The sequence below is a fragment of the Eubalaena glacialis genome, chromosome 3, assembly GCF_028564815.1.
Source record: "Eubalaena glacialis isolate mEubGla1 chromosome 3, mEubGla1.1.hap2.+ XY, whole genome shotgun sequence".
Taxonomy (NCBI): domain Eukaryota; kingdom Metazoa; phylum Chordata; class Mammalia; order Artiodactyla; family Balaenidae; genus Eubalaena; species Eubalaena glacialis.
The window spans coordinates 150,853,498-150,877,086 of record NC_083718.1 but is presented as its reverse complement, the minus strand read 5'-3'; the positions used below and the strand labels follow the sequence as shown (position 1 = coordinate 150,877,086).

Sequence of the window (23,589 nt, the reverse complement as noted above, 5' to 3'; positions counted from 1 at the left end):
TAAATAAATAATTTAAAAAAAAATGTATACAGTCAGCCCTCCTTATCCACGGGCTCTCCATCCCTGGATTCAACCTCTATGGAAGATGTTCAGAAAAAAAATTCCATAAAATTTCAAAAAGCAAAAGTTGAATTTGCCAGTACCAGCAGCTATTTACACAGCATTTACATTGTATTAGTTAGTATAAGCACTCTAGAGGTGATTTGAAGTATAGGGGACGAGGTGCCTAGGTTATATGCAAATGCTACACCATTTTATATCAGGTACTTCAGTTTCAGAGGATTTGCGTATGGTGGATCCTGAAACCAATGTCCCTGGGGACACGGAGGGCCCACCATATTCTATTTTCCAACTCCACAGAGCTGGTCGGTGGCCATGCCTTTGACCGGCGACAGGAATATGGTACCTAGCCCTATGGTGTCGGTTGGAGGGAGACGGTCTCAGAGGGGTGTATAGGAGTTGGGTGAGTGGTTCGGCAGGCCTAAGGTTGGTCTCTAGAGCGTCAAGAAGGCGGAAGAAGGGCAGTTGGGCCCTCAAGGCGTGCAGTGGTGGTCGGCCCCGGTGTGGGTGGGGAAGGCCGTCCTGGGGGCGGGGTCTGCGGCGGGCGAGTGCGCGTCGCCACGCCGAGCGTTTCAAAAGCCCAAACCTTCCGCAAGGGCCGCTGAGTGCCTGCCCGCCGAGCGGGCGCTGTTCAGCTGCTTTCCGGTACCGGTCGAGACCACCTCTCGCGGGATCCGGGCCCCGCTCGACGGCCGCTCTCTTCTCGACGCCTAGCCGACGGGGGTCGCCATGGTTCACTTCTTGCACCCGGGCCTCTCGCCCCGCACCATCGTCCCTCCGAACGCTCAGAAGGACGTCCTGGGCTGCGGCGTGGTGCAGGTGAGCACCGGGGAGGGGGAGGGGGGAACGCGAGCCTAGGCGGGACGCCAGGCCCCAGGCGAGCGCGGCGAGTCGTCGGAGACTGTGCTGAGGCACTTGTTGGCTCGTTTGACCGACGCGGGGGTAAAGTCTGAAGAGGCTGAGCCCCTGCCAGGCTTCTGTCTTTTATGGGAAGTGCATGCCGGAGAGGAGTTTTCCGCCCAGGGCGTCCCACCATTTGAGCCGGGCGAGCAGACCCTGCGCGGCTGAGAGGAGGAGCGGCGGGATGAGTCTCGCCTCCTGCGTGACCCTGGGCGAGTCCCCTGCTCAGGTCTCTGATGCTCACCTGTGCTTGCGAGGGCGGCAGCTATTTTGCAGGGTGGTGTTAATTTAGATGTAAGTGCTGGGCATGGCTTTAGGCTTGGCCCGTAGTAGACGGTGGCGCTTTTTGTCATGATGCACCCAAATGCCTCAAACTTCGACCGTTCCCCCACGTGTGTTGGGGACCTTTTGCTTCCCAGAGGCTGTGACCTGTCGGTCCCGGGATCGTTAACAGGAAGACCTTCTGAGCCCGGCGGGGGGAACTGGAACCCCGAAGACTGAAATTCCTTAAATTCCACGTGTTTGTTTCCCCCTCTTTTCCCTCGGAATGCCTGTTAGACTAAACTGAGCAAAATGCAAAACCAAAAGAGTTTGTATTTGGCGCCTACTGTGTGTCAGGTATTGCATTTCTAGAGTAATCTCGGATTTTTTTGTAGGCATTTTACTGGTGTATAGGGAAATTGAGAACCCTTCCTTGACTTGCTCATGATCTGGAACCTGACATCAGTTGTTCTGATGTCAGACTCCATGTTCTACAACATCCCAAGGGATACCGCTCTTAGAACTCAAAATCTAATGAACGCCCAACCCACAATTAGTATGGGGGGGGGAAGGAAATATCCTGATTGAGGTTGTACTTTACACGCTGACGCCGTGTTGGCTTTTGTGTCCTTCAAAGATCTAGCCTGTATTTCTGTAGACCCTTTTGGACTCACTTTTAAAAGCTGCCTAAATAATTTGTAAATTTGTTTGTAGCTAATGGAAAAGCTGCGTTTTTAATGTATGTACTAGCACAGTGTGTCAAGCACATTTTTTGTTGGCGCTGACTGGAATTGAAAAACAAGGTTTTCTTTAGAAAAGTGATCAGACTAATCCATTTTCTGTCTGGTTCCATACTGTACTATGTACACTCGTTTTTTTGGTTAAGATTTTATTTTTAATTAATTTAAAAAGTTGTACAGTGCATGAATACTTTTCCTTTAGATATATTTCTCTATGCTGTTTTTAATTTTATTTAGCAGTGTTTTGTAGTTTTTGGTGTAAAGGTCTTTTACATATTTTGTTAAATTTATCCCTGTTTTTGATAGTACTGTAAATATTTTTTAAAAGTTTATAATTTGGGGGGGTATATTGATCTTGTATCATACAACTTTGCTAAAGCCACCTATTTTCTCCAGTTTTTTAAAGATTTCTTAAGATTTTCTTTACAATCTGTCATCTGCAAATAAAGACAGCTTTACTTATTCCCTTCCAGTCTGTTCTTTTTATTTTCTTTTTTTTAAAATGCATTTTCTAGGACCTTTTGTAGAATGTAGAAGTGGTGAGAATAGACATCTTTGTATTGTTCTAGATCTTTCACCTCCTAGTATGATACTGGCTATAGGTTTTTCCGTTAGATGCCCTTTGTCAAATTAAGGAATTTTTCTTCTATTCCTAGTTTGCTGAGTTTTTTTGTTTTTGTTTTTTTAAATCATGAATGTGTGTTGAATTTTGTTAAATGCTTTTTCAGCATTTAATAAGATGTTTTTGTTCTTTATTGTGTTAATGTGGTGAATTTTATTGATTGTGAATTTAACTTTACATTCTAGGAATAAACACCACCTGGTCATGATGTATTATTTTTATATATTGAAGAATTCTATTGCTAATATTTTTGAAATATTAGTTATGTCCATGTTTATGAGGGAAATTGCTCTTTAGAAATATTTTATCTGGGAATTCCCTGGTGGTCCAGTGGTTAGGACTCTGCGCTTTCACTGCTGTGGGCCCGGGTTTGATCCCTGGTGGAGGAACTAAGATCCCACAAGCCACGCGGCACGGGCAAAAAAAAAAATAAATGTATCTGTTTAGTATCTAGATAATGTTGGCCTTAAAATATGAGCTGGGAAGTGTTCCCTATTCAGTTTTTTGAGTTTGTGGGATATTGGTATTATTTATTCCTTAGATGTTTAACAGAATTCACCAGTGAAGCCGTTGAGACTTTAATTTCTTTGGGGGATTTTTTTTTTTAATTTTAATTTTATATTGGACTATAGTTGATTTACAATGTTGTGTTAGTTTCAGGTGTACAGCAAAGTGATTCAGCTATACATATACATATATCTATTCTTTTTCAAATTCTTTTCCTTTAGGTTATTACAGAATATATTGAGCAGAGTTTCCTGTGCTATACAGTAGGTCCTTGTTGGTTATCTATTTTAAATATAGTAGTGTGTTATGTCAATCCTAAACTCCCAATTTATCCCTCCCCCCTGAGGGAAGGTTTTAAACTATATCTACTTCTCGGGGGAAATGCTCATAAATTTTGATATATTGTTAAAAATATTTTATAATTACTGTTAAGAGTCCTTCTTTGACCCATGGGATATTTAGAAGTGTACTGCCTGATTCCCAAATAGTTGGGGATATTCCACATATCTTTTTGTTTAATGCAAATACATTGTTGTCAGAAAACATGCTCTATGATTTCAATCCATTTATATTTATTGAGATTTGTTTTATGGCTCAGATATGATCTATCTTGGTGCATGTTCATGTGCACTTAAAAGGAGTATGTGTTCTGTAGTTGGGTATAGTATTCTATGAATGTCAGGTCAAGTCGATTGAGAATGTTAATCTATATTCTTTTTTTTTTTTTTTTTTTTTTTTGGCCACGCAGTGCGGCATGCAGAATCTTAGTTCCCTTACCAGGGATCCAACCTGTGCCCCCTGCAGTGGAAGCGCAGAGTCCTAACCACTGGACTGCCAGGGATTTCCCAGTGTTAATCTATAATCTTATTCATTTTCCCTCTACTTGTTTTTGTCAGTTGCTGAAGACAAGTGTTAATTTCCAACTGTAATTGTCGATTTTTCTTATTCTTTCAGTTTTTACTTTATGAATTTTGAAGCTGTTAGTAAGTGCATATACATTAGGAATTATGTCTTCTTGATGAATTGACCCTTTTATCATTATGAAATGTCCATCTTGATTTCTGATAATATTCTTTTCCTGAAGCCTTCTTTTTCTGACATTAACATAGTCACTCCAGTGTCCTTATGATTAGTGTTTGTTAAACAACCCTGTGTTGTTTAAAGCCCATCTCTTGTAAACATCAGGCTTGCTTTTTTAATCCAGTTTGACAATCTGTGCCTTTTAAATTAGAGTAAATATAATTATCGAAATTGTTGTGTTTAAGTTGCTGTTTGTGTTCTGTTTGTCCTATGTGTTTGTTGTTGTGTTTCTCCTTTGCCTGGCTTCTTTTCAATTGAGTATATACATATATTTTTTTTGGCCGTGCTGCGCAGCTTGCGGGACCTTAGTTCTGCGACCAGGGATTGAATTTGCACCCTCAGAAGTGAAAGCACGGAGTCCTAACCACTGGACTGCCAGGGAATTCCCTCAGTTGAGTATTTTTAAAGTTTCATTTTATCTCTTCTGTTGACTTACTAGTTCTGTTCCTCTCCTTCCCACCACCCCCCCCCACACTCTCTTTAATGGTCACTCAAAGATAGCAGTTTTTTAAATGTGGACTCAAGACCTCTGGGTCTCTAAGACCGCATTCTCTTTCATTAAGCCACACATTAATGAAATTTGGAAAAATGTAAAACAGTGCTGCCGTTGTCACTAAACTTTTAAAAATTCTTTTTGAAAATATAGCTGTTTTAAAAAAATATTCTTTCTTGGGAATCCCCTGGAGGTCCAGTGGTTAGGACTTGGTGCTTTCACTGCTGAGGCCAGGGTTCAATCCCTGGTCTGGGAACTAAGATCCTGCAAGCCACGTGGTGTGGCCAAAAAAAAAAAAAAATGTTCTTTGTGTCAACATTTGATTTTTTTTTTAACTTTTATTATTTCTAAATGAATTAATACATATTTTAAAGATTTCTCAGTTTTAATGCAGTAAATGTTGATAGATGTAATACAGTTTTTAAGAGTATAAAGGGGTCCTAAGTTTGAGAGTCACAGCTCCAGGTTTTAAAATATACACGTTTGACTTACCACAGTCTACTTTTAAATATATCGCTTCACCTTACAACAGTATTCTTTCATTTTCTCCCCTCTTTCCTGTACTTTGCACTTTTGAAATAATACATTTTACTTCTCCATGTTAGAAATTGCACAATATATTGTTTTTACTTTTTCTTTGATCAGTTATTTCTTAAAGGAATTAGGAAATAAGAAAAAAAGTCTGAAAAAAATCTTTATTTTACCTTTATTTCTGAAAGATATTTTCATTGCACTTAGTTTTTCTTCTTTTAAAATATTTATTTATCGGGGCTTCCCTGGTGGCGCAGTGGTTGAGAATCTGCCTGCCAATGCAGGGGACGCGGGTTCGAGCCCTGGTCTGGGAGGATCCCACATGCCGCGGAGCGGCTAGGCCTGTTAGTCACAATTGCTGAGCCTGCGCGTCTGGAGCCTGTGCTCCGCAACAAGAGAGGCCGCGATAGTGAGAGGCCCGCGCACCGCGATGAAAAGTGGCCCCCACTTGCCTCAACTAGAGAAAGCCCTCGCACAGAAACGAAGACCCAACACAGCCATAAATAAATAAATAAATAAATAAATAAATAAAATTAAAAAAAAAAAAAAGCACACATCTGGTTCTGTGTTAAGCACAATGGTTCTTTAAAAAAAAAAAAAATTTATTTATTTATTTATTTGGCTACACTGGGTCTTAGTTGTGGCATGCAGGATCTTTGTTGTGGCGTGCGAGATCTTTAGTTATGGCATTCGAACTCTTAGTTGTGGCACGTGGGATCTAGTTCCCTGACCAGGGATCAAACCTGGGCCCCCTGCATTGGGAGCCTGGAGTCTTAACCGCTGGCCCACCAGGGAAGTCCCTAAAAATGTTATTTCATTGTCTTCTGGCTAGTATTGCCTCTGATGAAAATTCAGTGGTCATACTTCTTTTTTTTTTTAAAACTGTGTCCACATTACCTCTGGTTCCCCCCTCCCCCAGTCTTAAGGTTTTTCTCTTTATTGTTGGTTTCTAGACATTTATTATGTTGTGGTATCTTTTGTTTATTTCACTTTGGGTCCATTTTTGCTTCTGGGATCTGTGGGTTTATATTATGTATCTAATGTCAGTATTTTTTGACTTTTTAAAAAAGAAAGCTATTAAGTTTGTTGTTCTTTGTACCTGGTGAATTAACTGTGTAATTCAATGAATACTAAACTGTAAAATAATTTCATAGATTCCAAGTGTAGGACATTGTCCACCTTGACCATTATTTCTTAAAATATTTTTTCTTCCCCAGTAACTCCTCTCTTCTGGAGTTTCAATTATACATTTGTATTAAACTGCTTAAGATTGTCCCTTGGGTTCTATGCTTCTCCACTTTTTTTCCCCCAGACTTTTTCTGTTTCAGTTTAGATAGTTTCTATTGCACTACCTTCAACTTCACTTATCTTTAATTTTGTAGTATCTAATCTGTTGATAATATCATCTAATGTGTTGTTTACATTAAATAATGTATTTTTCAACTCTGGAAGTTCCATTTGGGTCTTTTTCAGATCTTGCACTTCTCTGTTGAGATTGCATATTTATTCCCCCATTATATTCATATTCTCCTCTATATCCATGAATTATAATATCTGTTTTAAAGTTCTTGTCTGCTAATTATGTTATTTCGGGGTTCCTTCCTCCCTCTCTCCCTTCCTGGCATTGCGCAGCTTGTGGGGTCTCAGTTCCCTGACCAGGGATTGAACCCGCACCCTAGGCAGTGAAAGTGAAAGCACGGAGTCCTAACCACTGGACCTCCAGGGAATTCCCTGGGTCTGTTTCTGTTGACTAATTTTATTTTCTCTCCTGATTCTTAGCATATTTTATTGTAAGCTAAACTTTATGGATACTATTGTGTTTAGATTTTTGTTGTCTTCCTGAGTCAGGCCTATATGTGAGGTTTTTAAAACAGATTTTTTTTTAGGGGGGACCATGCCTTGTGGCATGCGGGTCCTTAGTTCCCTGATCAGGGATTGTATTCATGCTCCCAGCAGTGGAAGTACATGTTCCTAATCACTGGACCGCCAGGGAATTCCCTGAGGTTTTAATTTTTAAATTTTTGTTCATTTATTTTTTTAAAGATTTATTATTTATTTTTGGCTGCATTGGGTCTTAGTTGTGGCACACACGATCTTCATTGAGTCATGCGGGATCTTTCATTGCGGTGCACGGGCTTCTCTCTAGTTGTGGCATGCAGGTTTTCTCTCTCTAGTTGTGTCACGAAGGCTCCAGGCCATGTGGGCTCTGTAGTTTGGGGCACACGGGCTCTCTTGTTGAGACGCTTGAGCTCAGTAGTTGTGGCATGCGGGCTTAGTTGCCCCTTGGCAGGTGGGATCCTAGTTCCCTGACCAGGGATTGAACCCTGGTCCCCTGCATTGGAAGGCGGATTCTTTACTGCTGGATCACCAGGAAGTCCCCCCTGAGGTTTTTAAAGTGCTATTGTAGGGACTTCCCTGGCAGTCCAGTGGTTAAGACTCTGCGCTCCCAAGCGCAGGGGGCATGGGTTTGATCCGTGGTCGGGGAACTAAAATCTCGCCTGCCACATGGTGTGGCCAAAAATCAAATCAAAACAAAACAAAAATGCTATTGTAAATTTTTAAAATTTAATTTTCCAATTAATTGTCAGTTGTATATAAAATGCAGCTTTTTGTTTGTTTTGTTTTTTTACCTTGTACCCATTAAAACATGTTCATTAGGAGAGTTATATAGTACTGTTTATATTTTAGAAATGATGAGTCTAAACTCTGGGTAGAGATGGATTGGAAAAGGATTAAGAGTGAAAGAAGAGAAACTAATTTGGAGTTTTTTAGTATTCTAGGAAAGATATGGTGGTGACTTGGATTAGAAATTAGTAGTGGAGCTAGGAAGAAGGGGATGAACTAGAAATTTATTTGGGAGGTTTAACAGTCATACTCACAGCAGGAAATAGATGACACACTCAGAATAGGGGTAATTTAATGAGAGTTTAATTAAGGGACTACTTCCAAAGATAAGGGAGAGGTATGGAAAACCACAATAATATACTACTCAATGTCCAGTAACAGTAGCTATTGCCACCCCTAGGCCCAAAGGACCTCTCAGAAGGAATATCTTAGTTCATTTGGGCCACTATAACTAAAATACTGTAGACTGGGTGACTTATAAACAACATAAATTTATTTCTCACTGTTCTGGAAGCTAGGAAGTCCAAGATCAAGGTGCTGGGGGATTTGGTGTCTGGTGAGAGCCCAATTCCTGGTTCATATACATCTTTTTGCTGTGTTCTCACATGGCAGAAGGGACAAGGGAACTCTCTGGGGTCTCTCTTATAGGGGCACTAATTCCATTCAGTGAGGGCTTCACCCTCGTGACCTAATGACTTCCTGAGGTTCCTCCCTCCAAACATCATCAAATTAGAGGTTATATTTCAACATAAGAATTTTGGGGGGACTTTCCTGATGGTGCAGTGGTTAAGACTCCACGCTCCCAATGCAGGAGGCCTGGGTTCAATTCCTGCTCAGGGAACTAGATCCCGCATGCTGCAACTAAGAGCCTGCATGCCACAAGGAAAGATCCCACTGGCCTCAACTGAAGATCTCACGTGTGGAACTAAAGATCCCGCATGCTGTAATGAAGATCTTGCAGGCGGCAATGAAGATCCGCGTGCCATAAGTAAGACCTGGTGCAGCCAAATAAATAAATAAATATTTAAAAAAAAAAGAACTTCAGAAGAATGCAAACATTTAGTCAGTAACAAGGAGAGAGGACTGATTTTAGAGGAGTGATGAGGGAGACATAGCCAGCCCAGGGTACTTTAAAAGAGAAAGAGCTGGGGAAATTATCTGTAGTGATTCCAGACAAGTCACCTCAGAGTAGAGGTAGAGAAGATTAAGGAGTGGGGCTGGGTGTGAGGTAGGTAGCAAATGGAAGATGTCTGGCACAAGTAGAACCAACAGGATTTGCTAATTTATTGGATGTCTGTCTTGTGTGGGATGTTGATTAAGGATAAGGAAATGTCAGTAAAGATTATGCAGCTGAATAGATGTGATGCTGTTTACTGAGTAGGGAAAGACCAGGGAAGTTCAGTTTCATACATGGTGAGTTTGAAGTATTTGTGACACGGTTAAGTAGATATGTCAAGGAGACAACTGGTTATCTAACACTGTGGCTTAAAGAGAGATCTGACCTGGAGGTAGTAATCTAGAATTCATTGGATTTATAGATAATATTTAGAATCATGTAATCAGTAGTTAGATATTATAGAGGCAGAGTCATTAGTCATTAGTGGTCTTGGTGGGAAATCGATCTCTAAAACATGCTACTGATTTATAAAACAAAAACAAGTAACAGAATACTGTAGTATAATTCTATTTATATAAAGTTCAAAAACATGCAGAACTAAACAGTATTCAGGATAATGATTACCTCTGGGTGAAGGGATGAGAAGTAGCATCAGGGAAGGGTGTATAAGGAGCTTCAAAAATTTGGTATATTCTATTTAAGCTGTGTGGTGAATACAAGAATGTTTTAAAAATATTTATATTGTTTTCTTTTTTTTTACTGTGTTCAAGTTCTTTTTATTTCTTTATTATTTATTTATTTTTAACATCTTTATTGGAGTATAATTGCTTTACAATGGTGTGTTAGTTTCTGCTTTATAACAAAGTGAATCAGCTATACATATACATATATCCCCATATCTAAAAATATTTATATTGTTTTTTATTTTATTATATTATTTAAATATTTTACATATGTTCTAAACATCTTTTATATGGATTTAATCTTTACTGTATTTAGAAAATATATTTATTTATTTGTTTGGTTGTGCTGGGTCTTTAGTTGCAGCACATGGGCTCCTTAGTTGTGACATGTGAACTCTTAGTTGCAGCATGCATGTGGGATCTAGTTCCCTGACAGGGATTGAACCCGGGCCCCCTGCATTGGGAGCATGGAGTCTTAACCACTGCTCCACCAGGGAAGTCCCCTTTACTGTATTTTAAAAATGAGGCTGTCATGTCCAATAATATGGCAAATAATGTCATAAAGTCTTAAAAGGAAATATTCTGGATAAAATGTAACAAACGCTTTCAAATGCAAAGTAAGGAAAATCCCCAGCATCCCCACCCAATTCAAAGAAGCTGGAAATCACCACTGTAAGCAGGCCCTAAAATAACCAGAGATTAGAGACTAGACCTTTGCCAAAAGCTGGCGGGAAGTTTGAATGGAGATTGTGAACTGTAATATATACATATATATATATGTATATGTAAACATGGGTTAACAAAGGCTGGTCATACTTCAGTGAAATGGTAGGTCTAAAAAAATCTGCTTATGGGAAAGGGAAACAGGGAAGCTTGTCAGTTTTGGCTTGGATTTTTGAGTGAGAAAAATATGTCCTAAAAATTTGCTATCACAGATCTGTCCTCATACAGACTAAGGGTTTTAACTGACATTTCTAGCTTGGTTCAGGAAATGTGTAGCTGAGAAATTATCAAAATGGCCCCTGGTGATGCCCCTAAGTAAGTAGCATTTAGCATAATCTCTCTGATGTGACATATCTTCTACCCAGGCTTCACAGGAGTCTATAGTAAACTCTCACTAGAGATTAGCTCATGGACTTCCCTGGCAGTCCAGTGGTTAAGACTCTGCGCTCCCAAATGCAGGGGGCATGGGTTTGATCCCTGGTTGGGGAACTAAGATCCTGTATGCCGTGCTGTGTGGCCTTAAAAAAAAAAAAAAAAAAAAAAAAATTAGCTCACAATCTTAAATTATAAAACATGAACCTCTGTGATTAAGAATCAACAGAGGGACTTCAGTGGCGGTCCAGTGGTTAAGACTTCGTCTTCCAATGCAGGGGGTGCAGGTTCAATCCCTGGTCAGGGAGCTAAGATCCCACATGCCTCACAGCCAAAAAACCAAAGCATAAAGCAGAAGCAATATTGTAACAAATTTAATAAAGACTTTAAAAATGGTCCACATTAAAAAAAAAAATCTTAAAAAAAATCAACAGAATCAATAACTAACAGAATTAGATTCCCAGAGACTTCAGAAAATGGTATTATTGAAACAGTATAAAATAAGTGTATTTAAAATTTATTAAAGAAATAAAAGATGAAATAAAAATGAAAAAAGAACAATATACAATTCGACAATGAAGAACTAAATGCCACAGAATAAAGAAATAGTAACCTGGAAGATAGATCTAGAGAAATTACCCACAGGAAGCATAATTTTCATTTTCGCATGGGCATATGAACCAATTCTGGGTATGAGACCCAAGTAAAAGTCTGCTGAGACTGTTTCAGGGATTTTTTTTGCTTCCTTGGCTCCTTTCTGACATGAATTCTGACATGGCGAGGATTTGGAGCAGTTGAAACTCTCATATGTTCTTTTGGGAATGCAAAATAGTACAGCCACATTGTAGGAACGGGTTAGCACTTTCTTATGTAAAGTTAAATACATGGTTAACATGTAAGAAGTGTTGAATTCCAGGGACCCAGGAATCCCATTTTTAGGTAACTACCCAAGAAAAATGAAAACTATGTTCCCACAAAACTTTGTGAATAGTTATAGCAGCTTTATTCAAAATTGTCAAAAACTTCAAGTAATCCAAATGCCCTTCAGTTGGTGAATAAAGAAATTGTGGTATATTCATTGCAGTGGAATGCTTCTCAGCAATAAAAAGGAACAAATTACAAAAACATGCAGCAAAACAGATGAATCTGTGTTAAATGCATTATGCAAAATGAAAGATGTCAGATTCAAAAGGCCCAATTACTTAATGATTCTATTTATATGACATTTTGGAGAAGGCAGAACACTGGGGACAGAATGAAGATAAGTGGTTGCTTGGGGTTGGTGGGAGGGATTGTCTGCCAAGGGGCACTAGAGAATTTTTGGGTCATGGAACTGTTCTGTATCTTTATTATGGTGGTAGTACACGACTGTATGCATCAGTCAAAACTCGTTGAACTAACTGTACACCAAAAAGTAATTTTTTTGCTATATGTAAATTATACCACAGTTAAAAGAAAAACAAAAATGAATAAAGGATAGTGATTACAGCGTGCAGAGTAAGCTTACTGAAGAAATGTGGTTGAAGAGGATGTGGGGGTCAACAGAAGGCTTTTGTTTTTAAGGCAAATAATAGAGCATAAATTGTATGTTAAGAGTGATCCAGGGGCTTCCCTGGTGGCCCAGTGGTTAAGAATCCGCCTGCCAATGCCGGGGACACAGGTTCGAGCCCTGGTCTGGGAAGATCCCACATGCTGCAGAGAAACTAAGCCCATGTGCCACAACTACTGAGCCTGCTCTCTAGAACCCACGAGCCACAACTACTGAATCCACGTGCCACAACTGCTGAAGCCCGTGTGCCACAACTGCTGAAGCCCGCATGCCGCAACTACTGAGGCCCGTGTGCCTAGAGCCCGTGCTCCGCAACAAGAGAAACCACCGCAATGAGAAGCCCGCATATCGCAACGAAGAGAAACCCCCGCTCACCGCAACTAGAGAAAGCCCACCACAGCAATGAAGACCCAACATAGCCAAAAATAAATAAATAAATAAATTTATTAAAAAAAAAAAAAAAGGGTGATCCATTTGATGGGGAGTTTCCTGGTGGTCCAGAGGTTAGGACTTTGTGCTTTCACTGCCTGGGCTCAGGTTCAGTCCCTGCTCAGGGAACTAAGATCCCACAAGCTGTGTGGCCTGGCCAAAGAAAAAAAAGAATGATCCATTTGAGAAGGAGAGTTTGAAGATGTGCATGAATGAAGAAATAACAGGAGGGGCCAAGGCAGGAGGGATGAAATCCAGCCAGCACACGTGGAAGTGTTGGTCTTTGCAAGGAGGTACATGTTTTCCATATAAGAGGAGACCAAGGAAAAGATGCATGCAGTTCCAAACTAAATTTGATGGTGAGGTGGCTTCATTTTTCTCACTGAAGTGAGTCAGATTCTGTTACCAGCATGAAATGGGTTTGAGGAGCAAGTAGAAGGCATGAAATAATTCTTGCCCAATGGTGAGAAAGTGCCCTGTCTAAAGAGACCTTGAAGGATTTCCAGCTACTGAGGGCTCATTTGAAGTTAATGTTTATGAATTTTCCATGACATACTATATTGTGTGACTCTTCCCCTCTTCTTCTTTTTTTTAAAAATATTTATTTATTTATTTTTGGCTGTGTCGAGTCATAGTTGCGGCACGCAGGGTCTTCATTGAGGCATGTGGGATCTTTCATTGTGGTGCACGGGCTTCTATCTAGTTGTGGCCCGCAGGCTCCAGGGTGCGTGGGCTCTGTAGTTTAGGATACGTGGGCTCTAGTTGAGGTGCGCGAGCTCAGTAGTTGTGGCGCGTGGGCTTAATTGCCCCGTGGCATGTGGGATCTTAGTTCCCTGACCAGGGATCGAACCCGGGTCTCCTGCATTGTAAGGTGGATTCTTTACCACTGGACCACCAGGGAAGTCCCCTCTTCCCCTCTTCATAGATTATAGCTGCTGGGTGTTGCCATAAAAAAGGTGAATAATAAAGTTCTTCCAGGAGACTGTCTCAGAGTGTAATGGAGGAGAGGGAACAAGGAGTTGAGGATATTTGTAAAGGAGTAATTTATACTTCGGACTGTGGAGGGAATTTAATCAGTTAAAAGTGAGGTGGAGGTCAGTGAATGTATTGCATGTTGAAACCTTTGACAAAAATGCAATCTCTGGCTTATCACTCTCACTTCATGTCTGAGTGCCATACCTTTCAAATATATATTTTTAAAAATTATTTATTTATTTATTTATTTGGCTGCACCGGGTCGTAGTTGCGGCATGTGGGATCTGTAGTTGCAACATGCAAACTCTTAGTTGAGGCATGTGGGATCTAGTTCCCTGACCAGGGATTGAACCCAGGGCCCCTGCATTGGGAGCACGGAGTCCTAGCCACTGGACCACCAGGAAGTCCCTCAAATATTTGTAGAATGAACAAATGCCAGTCTCTTAGAGAAGATGTCTTACATCTGTCATTTCTAATTCTTCTACAGCCTCCTGGGTATAGCAACCTTTTACAGTGTGAACACTTATGAGGGTGGGAATAGGCAGGCCTTCTTATCCTCTGGCATGTAGTAATCATTCAATAAATATCTGTTGAATGAATGGCCATGTGATTTCTGCTTGATTAGTCCTGTATGTTGTATGAAATTGTCAGATTTATTGGATGTATTCCACACTAAACTGTTAGCTCCAAAAGGATTAGAACTGTATCTTACTCATCCCTGTATTTTCAGTGGCTGGCACAGAACAGGAGATAAGTGAAGGGTTGAGAGAACTTAATTTTTTTTAAAGATACAACAGAAGCTACAACAGATAAAGGTCTTCCATTCAGTTAATAGTTGGGATAAGGTAGTTTCATTACATATAAATCATTAGAGTGAGGAAAATATATCTTAAGATATCCTCATTAAGTAGTTTGATGTATGGCATGACCACTTTTATGTTGTATTTTTATAGATGTGTTGTAACAAATTTGTTTGGGGGTTTGTTTGCTAGGAGGAGGCATCTCCCTACTCTTTGGTCAACATCTGCCTGAACGTCCTGGTTGCTAACCTGGAGAAATTGTGTTCTGAAAGATCTGATGGAACACTTTGTCTTCCGGAGCATTGGAGTTTCCCTCAGGAATTAGCTGATCAGTTCGTTGGGGTCATGACTTGGCAAGGTAATGATAAAGCTCCTTTATAGTGTACTTTTATAGCACTTTACTATTTGAAAAGCACTTTCACATATAATTCCTGTTTTGCTCCTCACAACAACCCGGTGAGAAATATAGAAGTTATTCCCATTTTATTTGTGTGGAGGTTGATTCTCCAAATCTTTCTGGGATCCCTTGATGGAAATTGTCTTGCGTCTAGGCTTGTGCTGCTGTTGCTATAGTCTTATCTCCCATTCTTTTCTTTGTGAATATGAACCTTTAAATTTTTTTCCTTTACCTCCTATTGTAGTGGGGCTTTCAAAGAGCTATGTTTAATTTGCGATGTTACAGTTTTTTCTTAATGAAAATTTTTTTGGGGTAACACATTATTGAGATAAAATTCACATACTGTATAATTCATCCATTTAAAGTATACAATTCAGTTATTTTTTTAGTATATTCACAGATTTGTGCAGCCATCATCACAGTCAATTTTCATCACCTTAAAAAAAATCTCCTTATCCATCCCACCCTAATTTTAAGCAGTCATAATCTACTTTCTACCTGTATGGATTTGCCTTTTCTGAACATTTAATATAAATGGAATCATTCAACATGTGGCCTCTTGTGTCTGGCTTCTTTCACTCAACATAGTATTGTCAAGGTTCATCCATGTTGTAACATCAATCACTACTGAATTTTTATGGCTGCATAATATTCCACTGTATTGATATACCCCTTTTTATTAATTTCTCAGTTGATGAACATTGGGTTGTTTTTACATTTTGGCTATTATAAATAATGCTACTATAAACATTAGTGTACACATTTGTGTGTGGGCATATGTTTTTATTTCTTTTGGGTGTATACCCAGGAGTGGAATTGCTGGATTAAATGGTAACTCTGTGTTTAACTTTTTGAGGAACTTCCAAACTCTTTTCCAAAGTGGCTGCACCATTTTATGTTCCCACCAGCAGTGTTACAAGAGTTCAAATTTCTCCACATCCTCACCAAAACTTGTTATCTGACTTTTTGATAGCCATCCTGGTGGATGTGAAATGGCATCTATTGTGATTTTGATTTGCATTTCCCAAGTGACTAATCATATTGAGCATTTTTTCATGTCCTTGATGACCATTTGTTTATTCTCTTTGGAGAAGGCTCTATTCAGATTTTTTGCCTATTTCTTTTTTTTTTTTTTTTAAATATCCACTAACAGCTAATTAGGGTGTCTTTTTTTTTTAAATTAATTTATTTATTTTTATTTCTGGCTGTGTTGGGTCTTCGTTTCTGTGCGAGGGCTTTCTCTAGTTGTGGCAAGCGGGGGCCACTCTTCATCGCAGTGCGCGCGCCGCGCCTCTCACTATCGCGGCCTCTCTTGTTGCGGAGCACAGGCTCCAGACGCGCAGGCTCAGTAATTGTGGCTCACAGGCCCAGTTGCTCCGCGGCACATGGGATCCTCCCAGACCAGGGCTCGAACCCGTGTCCCCTGCATTGGCAGGCAGATTCTCAACCACTGCGCCACCAGGGAAGCCCTGCCTATTTCTTATTAGGTTATTTGTCTTTTATTATTGAGTTGTAAGATATGTCCCTCATCAAACATGGTTTTCAGTTATTTTCTCCCATTCTATAGATTGTCTTTTCACTTTGTTGATAGTGTCCTTTCACTCACAAAAGTTTTTAATTTTGATGAAGTCCAATTTATCTTTTGTTGCTTATGCTTTTGGTATCATATCTAAGAATCCATTGCCAAAGCCATTGCTAAGTCCTAAAGATTTTACACCTATATTTTCTTTCAAGAGTTTCATTGCTTTCACTCTTATGTTTAGTACTTTGGTCCATTTTGAAATAATTTTTGGCATGAGGTGTAAGGGTCCAGCTTCATTATTTTGCACGTGGCTATATAGTTGTCCCAGCACTATTTGTTAAAAAGACTGTTCTTTTTGTGTTGAATAGTCTTGGCATCCTTGTTGAAAATCAGTTGACCATAGATGTGTGGGTTTATTTTTGTACTCTCAATTCTATTCCATTGATCGATGTGTCTGTCCTTATGTCAGTACCAAGTAGCTTGATTACTGTTTGCTTTGTAGTGAGTTTTGAAATTGGTAAGTGTGAGTCTTCCAACTTTGTTCACCTTTTTCAGGATTGTTTTGGTTATTCTGGGTTTCTGATATTTCCATGTGAATTTGAGAATTGACTTGTCAATTTCTACAAACAGTTCAGCTGGGATTTGAATAGGAATTGCATCAAATATGTATAATCAATTTGGGGATTATTGCCATCCTAACAGCATTAAGTCTTTTGATCCATGAATATGATGTCTTTCTATTTATTTAGATCATCTTTAGTTATTTTCACCAGTGTTTTACCATCTTAACAATCTGAAATCCTTAATACATGAGCATGGGAGCGCTTTCTGTTTATTTAAAATAGATCTTTATTTCAACAATGTTTTCTAATTTATGGGTATAAGTTTACATCTTTGTTAAATTTATTTCTAAGTATTTTATTCTTGATGCAGTTACACAATTGCTTTCTTAATTTCATTTTTGGATTGTTCATTTTTAGTGTACAGAAATACAATTGATTTTTTAAAATTATTTTTAAAATTTTTATTAGGCTGTGCTGTGCGGCATGTAGGATCTTAGTTCCCCATCCAGGGATCAAACCCGTGCCCCCTGCATTGAAAGCATGGAGTCTTAACCTCTGGACCACCAGGGAAGTCCCTACAATTGATTTTTTATGTTAATCATATACCCTGGAAACTTGCTGAATTAATTTATGCGTTCTAATAGTTTAAAGGATTTCTTAGAATTTTCTGTATACAAGATCATGTCATCTGCAAATGGAAATAGTTTTACTTCTTCCTTTCCAATTTGGATGCCTTTTATTTGATTTTCTTGTCCAACTTCCCTGGCTAGAACCTCCAATACAAAGTTGAAGTATTGAAACATTCACCCTTTTCTTTTCCTGATCTTAGGGGGAAAGCATCTAGTCTTTTACCATTAAGAATGATGTTAGCTTTGGGTTTTTTGTAATTGTCCTTAACAGGCTGAGAAGGTTCCCTTCTATTTTAGTTTGTTGAATGTATTCATCAGGAAGAGGGTGTTGGCTTTTTCTGCATTTGTTGAAATGTTCACGTGAGTTTTGTTTTTTATTCTTTTAATATGGTGTATTACATTAATTTGCTTTTGGATGTTAATCAATCCATGCTTTTCTGGGATAAATCCCACTTGGTCACATTGTACAAATCTTTTTGTATATTACTAGATTCAGTTTGCTGGTAATTTGATGAAGATTTTTGCATCCATAATTTAAAAGGATTTGGGTCTGTGATATTCTGTTCTTGTGATGTCTTTATATGGATTTTTGGCATCAGGATAAAACTGGCCTCAATGAATTGGGAGGTGTTCTCTTTTTTTTTTTTAGAGGAGTTTGTGAAGAATTGGTATGTATTCTTCTTTAAATGTTTGGTAGAATTCAACAGTGAAGCCCTCTTGGCCTCTTTGTGTGGATAGTTTTTTGATGATGAATTCAATCTATTTACTTGTTATAGGTCTATTCATATTGTCTGTTTCTTCTTCAGTAGCTTTGGTAGTTTGTGTTATTCTGTGAACTTACCCATTTAATTTAAATTATCTGATTTATCAGCATACAGTCTGTTCATGATATTTCTTTACAATTCATTTTATTTCTGCAAGGTCAGTAGTTCTGTCCCTTTCAATTCTCATTCTAGAAATTTGAGTTCTCTTTTTTTCTTGGTCAGTTGAGCTAAGTTTTGTCAATTTTGTTGATCTTTTCAAAAACCATCTTCTGATTTCATTGTTTTTTTTTTTTTTACTTTATTTTCTTTTCTGTCCTCCATTTCATTAATTCTCATTATAATTTTTATTATTTCCTTCCTCTTGCTCATTTTGCATTTGGTTTGCTTTTCTTTTTCCTGTGTCTTAAGGTAGAAGTTTAGGTTATTGATTTGAGAGCTTCTTTTTTAAATACATGCAATTAGAGCTATAAATTTCCTTCAAGCACTGCTTTAGCTGCATCCTGTAAGTTTTTGTATGTTGTCTTTATTTTTCATTCATCTCAAATTATTTTCTAATTTTTCCCTTTTGATTTCTTCTTTGACCCACTGGGTTTTAAGGAATATATTGTTTAATTTCCAAATACTTTTGAATTTCAGATTTCTTTGTTATTGATTTTTAAATTCATTTAACTGTACTTTGAGAACATACTTTGTTTTACTTCAGTTTTAAAAAATTTATTACGATTTGTTTTTTGGCCCAATATATGCTCTATTTTGGAGAATGTTCCAAGTGCATTTGAGAAGAATATATATTCTGCCATTATTGGGTGAGTTGTTCTGTAGATTTCTGTTAGATCTAGTTGGTTTATAATTGTTTTAATCTTCTATTTCATTGTCAATCTTTTGTAGTTTTTCTGTATAGAAAATAGTTTTTTAATCCTTTTTGTTATTCATGCTAAATAGGATATACATGTACTTTTAAAATACATTGTTGGGACTTTCCAGGTGGCACAGTGGTTAAGAATCTGCCTGCCAATGCAGGGGACACGGGTTCGAGCCCTGGTCCGGGAAGATCCCACATGCCACGGAACAGCTAAGCCTGTGCGCCACAACTACTGAGCCCGTGCTCTAGAGCCCGTGAGCCACAACTACTTAGCCCGCATGCCTCCTGCGTGCCTAGAGCCTGTGCTCCACAACAAGAGAAGCCACTGCAATGAGAAGCCTGGGCACCGCAACGAAGAGCAGCCCCTGCTCGCTGCAACTAGAGAAAGCCCATGTGCAGCAGCAACGAAGACCCAATGCAGCCCCCCCCACCCCAAGAAAAAATACATTGTTGGATTTGATATGCTAATATTTTGTTGAGGTTTTTTTGTTGTTGTTGAGGTTTTTTGCATCTGTGTTCATGAGAGATATTGGTCTACAGTTTTCTTTCATAGTAGCTCTGTGGTTTGTTTTTTATTTTTTATTTTTATTTTTTATTTATTTGGTTGCACCAGGTCTTAGTTGCGGCAGGCAGGCTCTTTAGTTGTGGCTTGCAAACTCTTAGTTGCGGCATGCATGTGGGATCTAGTCCCCTGACCAGGGATTGAACCCGGGCCCCCTGCATTGGGAGTATGGAGTCTTATCCACTGCTCCACCAGGAAAGTCCCAGGTGCTCTGTGGTTCTGGTGTTAAGGTAATGCTGGCCTCAAAGAATGAGTTAGGAGGTATCCCCTGTGCTACTATGCTCTGAAAGAAATTGTAGAGAACTGGTACAATTTCTTCCTTAAATGTTTAGTAGAATTCACCAGTGAACCCATCTAGGTGCTTTTTGTTTTGGAAGGTTATTAATTATTGATTCAATTTCTTTAATAGATATAGACCCATTCACATTGTCTATTTCTTTTGTGTGAGTTTTGGTAGATTGTGCCTTTCAAGGATTTGGTCCATTTAATTTAGGTTATCAAACTTGTGGGCATAGAGCTGTTCATAGTATTCCTTTCATATCCTTTTTTTTAAAAATTAATAAATTTATTTATTTTTGGCTGCATTGGGTCTTCGTTGCGGTGCATGGGCTTCTCATTGCGGTGGCTTCTCTTAATGTGGAGCACGGGCTCCAAGCACGCGGGCTTCAGTAGCTGTGGCATGTGGGCTCAGTAGTTGTGGCTCATGGGCTCTAGAGTGCAGGCTCAGTAGTTGTGGCACACGGGCTCAGTAGTTGAGGCACGTGGGCCCTAGAGTGCAGGCTCAGTAGTTGTGGTGCACAGGCTTAGCTGCTCCGCGGCATGTGGGATCTTCCCAGACCAGGGCTCGAACCCACGTCCCCTGCATTGGCAGGCGGCTTCTCAACCACTGTACCACCAGGGAAGCCCATCATATCCTTTTAATGTCCATGAGATCTGTAGTGATATCCTCTCTCTCATTTCTGATGTAAGTAATTTGTCTCTTTATTTTAGTCTGGCTAGAGTCTTACTGATTTTATTGGTCTTGTCAAAGAACCAGCTTATGGTTTTGTTGATTTTCCTTTATTGATCTGAGGTAACATTGGTTTATAACATTATCAGTTTCACATGTACAGAATATATTTCTACTTCGGTGTAGAAATACGGTGTACCCACCACCAAAAATTCAGTTTCCTCTGTCACCATGCAGTTGATCCCCTTTACCTGTTTTGCCCTCTCCCCCCACTTCTTCCTGTCTGATAAACACTACTCTGTTTTTTCTATCTACATGTTTCTTTCTGTTTGGTTTAGTTTTTCATATTTTGTTTGTTTATATTCCACATAAGAGTGAAATCATGCGGTATTTGTCTTTCTCTGTCTGACTTATTTCACTGAGCATAATACCGTCAAGGTCCATCCATGTTGTCAGAAATGCTAAGATTTCATTTTTTTTTAATGGCTGAGTAGTATTCCATTGTATATATTCCACATCTTTATCTGTTCATCTGTTGATGGGCACTTAGGTTGTTTCCATATCTTTGTTATTGTAAACAATGCTGCAATGACCATAAGGGTGCATGTATTTTTCTGAATTAATGTTTTTATATTCTTTGGATAACTACCCAGAAGTGGGATAGCTAGATTATATGGCAGTTCTATTTGTAATTTTGTGGGACTCTCCATACTGTTTTCCATAGTGACTGCACCAATCTACATTCCCACTAACAGTGTATCAGGGTTCCCACATCCTTGCCAGTACTTATTTCTTGCCATTTTGATAATAGGGTTTTTTTGGTCCATCATTCATCCTCTTTATTTATTTATTTTTTTAATTTTCAAATTTGTATACAATTTTTAAAGGTTATAGTCCATTTACAGTTATTACAGAATATTGGCTATATTTACTGTGTTGTACAGTACATCTTTATAGCCTTTCTTACACCAGTAGTTTGTACTTCCCAGTCCCCTACCTCTATTATTGCCCACATACACACACTGGTAATCACTAGTTTGTTCTCTATATCTGTGTGTCTTTTTCTTTTCTGTTATATTCACTAGTTTGTTGTATTTTTTTTAGGTTCCACATATAAGTGATATTATACAGTATTTGTCTTTCTTTGTCTGACTTATTTCACTTAGCATCATGCTTTCTGAATCCATCCATGTTGCTGCAAATGGGCAAATTTTGTTCTCTTTTATGGCTGAGTAGTATTCCATTTTATATAAATATAAATATATAAAATATATAATTATAAAAATTATATATAAAAATGTAATATATAAATATAAATGTTATATATACACACACACACACACACACACACACACACACACACATACATATACACACCTTCTTTATCCATTCATCTTTATGTATGTTCCTGTTGCCATTTTCTTAATTATTTTGGGTTTGTTTTTGTAGGTCTTTTTCTCTTGTGTTTCCTGCCTAGAGAAGTTCCTTTAACATCTGTTGTAAGGCTGGTATCCATTCATCTGTTGATGGACGCTTCGGTTGCTTCCATATCTTTTTTTTTTTTTAATTTTATTTATTTATTTTTGGCTGCGTTGGGTGTTCGTTGCTGCACGCGGGCTTTCTCTGGTTGCATAAAGCAGGAGCTACTCTTTGTTGCAGTGCACGGGCTTCCCATTGTGGTGGCTTCTCTTGTTGCGGAGCACAGGCTCTAGGCGCGTGGGCTTCAGTAGTTGTGGCTCGTGGGCTCTAGAGTGCAGGCTCAGTCGTTGTGGTGCATGGGCTTAGTTGCTCCACAGCATGTGAGATCTTCCTGGACCAGGGCTCGAACCCTCGTCCCCTGCATTGGCAGACGGATTCTTCACCACTGCGCCACCAGGGAAGCCCTGCTTCTGTGTCTTGGTAGTTGTAAATAATGCTGCTATGAACATTGGGATGTATGTATCTTTTCAGATTAGTGTTTTCATTTTTTCTTTGGACATATACCCAGGAGTGGAATTGCTGGTCATATGGTAGTTCAGTTTTTTTGAGAAACCTCCATGACGTTTTCCACAGTAGCTGTACCAATTTATATTCCCACCCAACAGCGTATGAAGGTTCCCTTTTTTCCACATTCTCGCCAACATTTGTTATTTGTGTTCTTTTTGATGATAGCCATTCTGACAGGTATGAGGTGACATCTCATTGTGGTTTTGATTTGCATTTCCCTGGTGATTAGGGATGTTGAGCATCTTTTCATGTGCCTGTTGGGCATATGCATGTCTTTGGAGAAATGTCTTTTCGGGTCTTTGTCCATTTTTAAATTGAGTTGTTTGTTTTTTTGATGTTGAGTTGTATGAGCTGTTTATATGTGCATTGTGGATGGATGTTTTATTGGTTGTAGATTGAAGGGGAGAGACCACGGTAGTGTTTCACTCTGCCATGTTGCTGATGTTACTCCCTCTGCTCTAATTCTTATTTCTTTTCTTCTGCTTACTTTGAATTTAATTTGTTCTTCTTTTTCTAGTTTCCTAAAATGGGAACTTAGATTATTGATTTTAGATCTTTCTTTTCTAATATATGCATTCAGGGCTATAACTTTCCCTCTAAGCACTGCCTTTGCTGCATCCCATAGATTTTGATAAGTTGTGTTTTCATTTTCATTTAATTCAAAATATTTTTTGGTTTCTCTTCAGATTTTTTCTTTGACTCATGTAATTTAGAAGTGTGTTGTTTAATCTCCGTGTATTTTGGGATTTTCCAGTTATTTTCTTTTTTCTTAAAGAAACTGGTCATTTGTTTTGTAAAGTGTCCTACAATCTGGACTTTACCATTGTTTGACTGCAGTGATTTGACATGTTTCTCTGATCCTTGTAATTCCTATAAATTGGAAATTAG

At 38.9% G+C, this 23,589-nt stretch overlaps 1 protein-coding gene across 1 annotated transcript in view; it reads left to right on the top strand.

Annotated features, from left to right (window-relative positions):
• The first annotated feature begins 789 nt into the window (after positions 1 to 789).
• ZYG11A (zyg-11 family member A, cell cycle regulator) overlaps positions 790 to 23,589 on the top strand; it is a 61,613-nt gene continuing 38,813 nt past the window's right edge. The window contains exons 1-2 of the mRNA XM_061186584.1: positions 790 to 879; positions 14,660 to 14,825. Of these exons, the coding sequence (XP_061042567.1) occupies positions 790 to 879; positions 14,660 to 14,825 (256 nt within the window). The remainder of the gene's footprint in view (positions 880 to 14,659; positions 14,826 to 23,589) is intronic.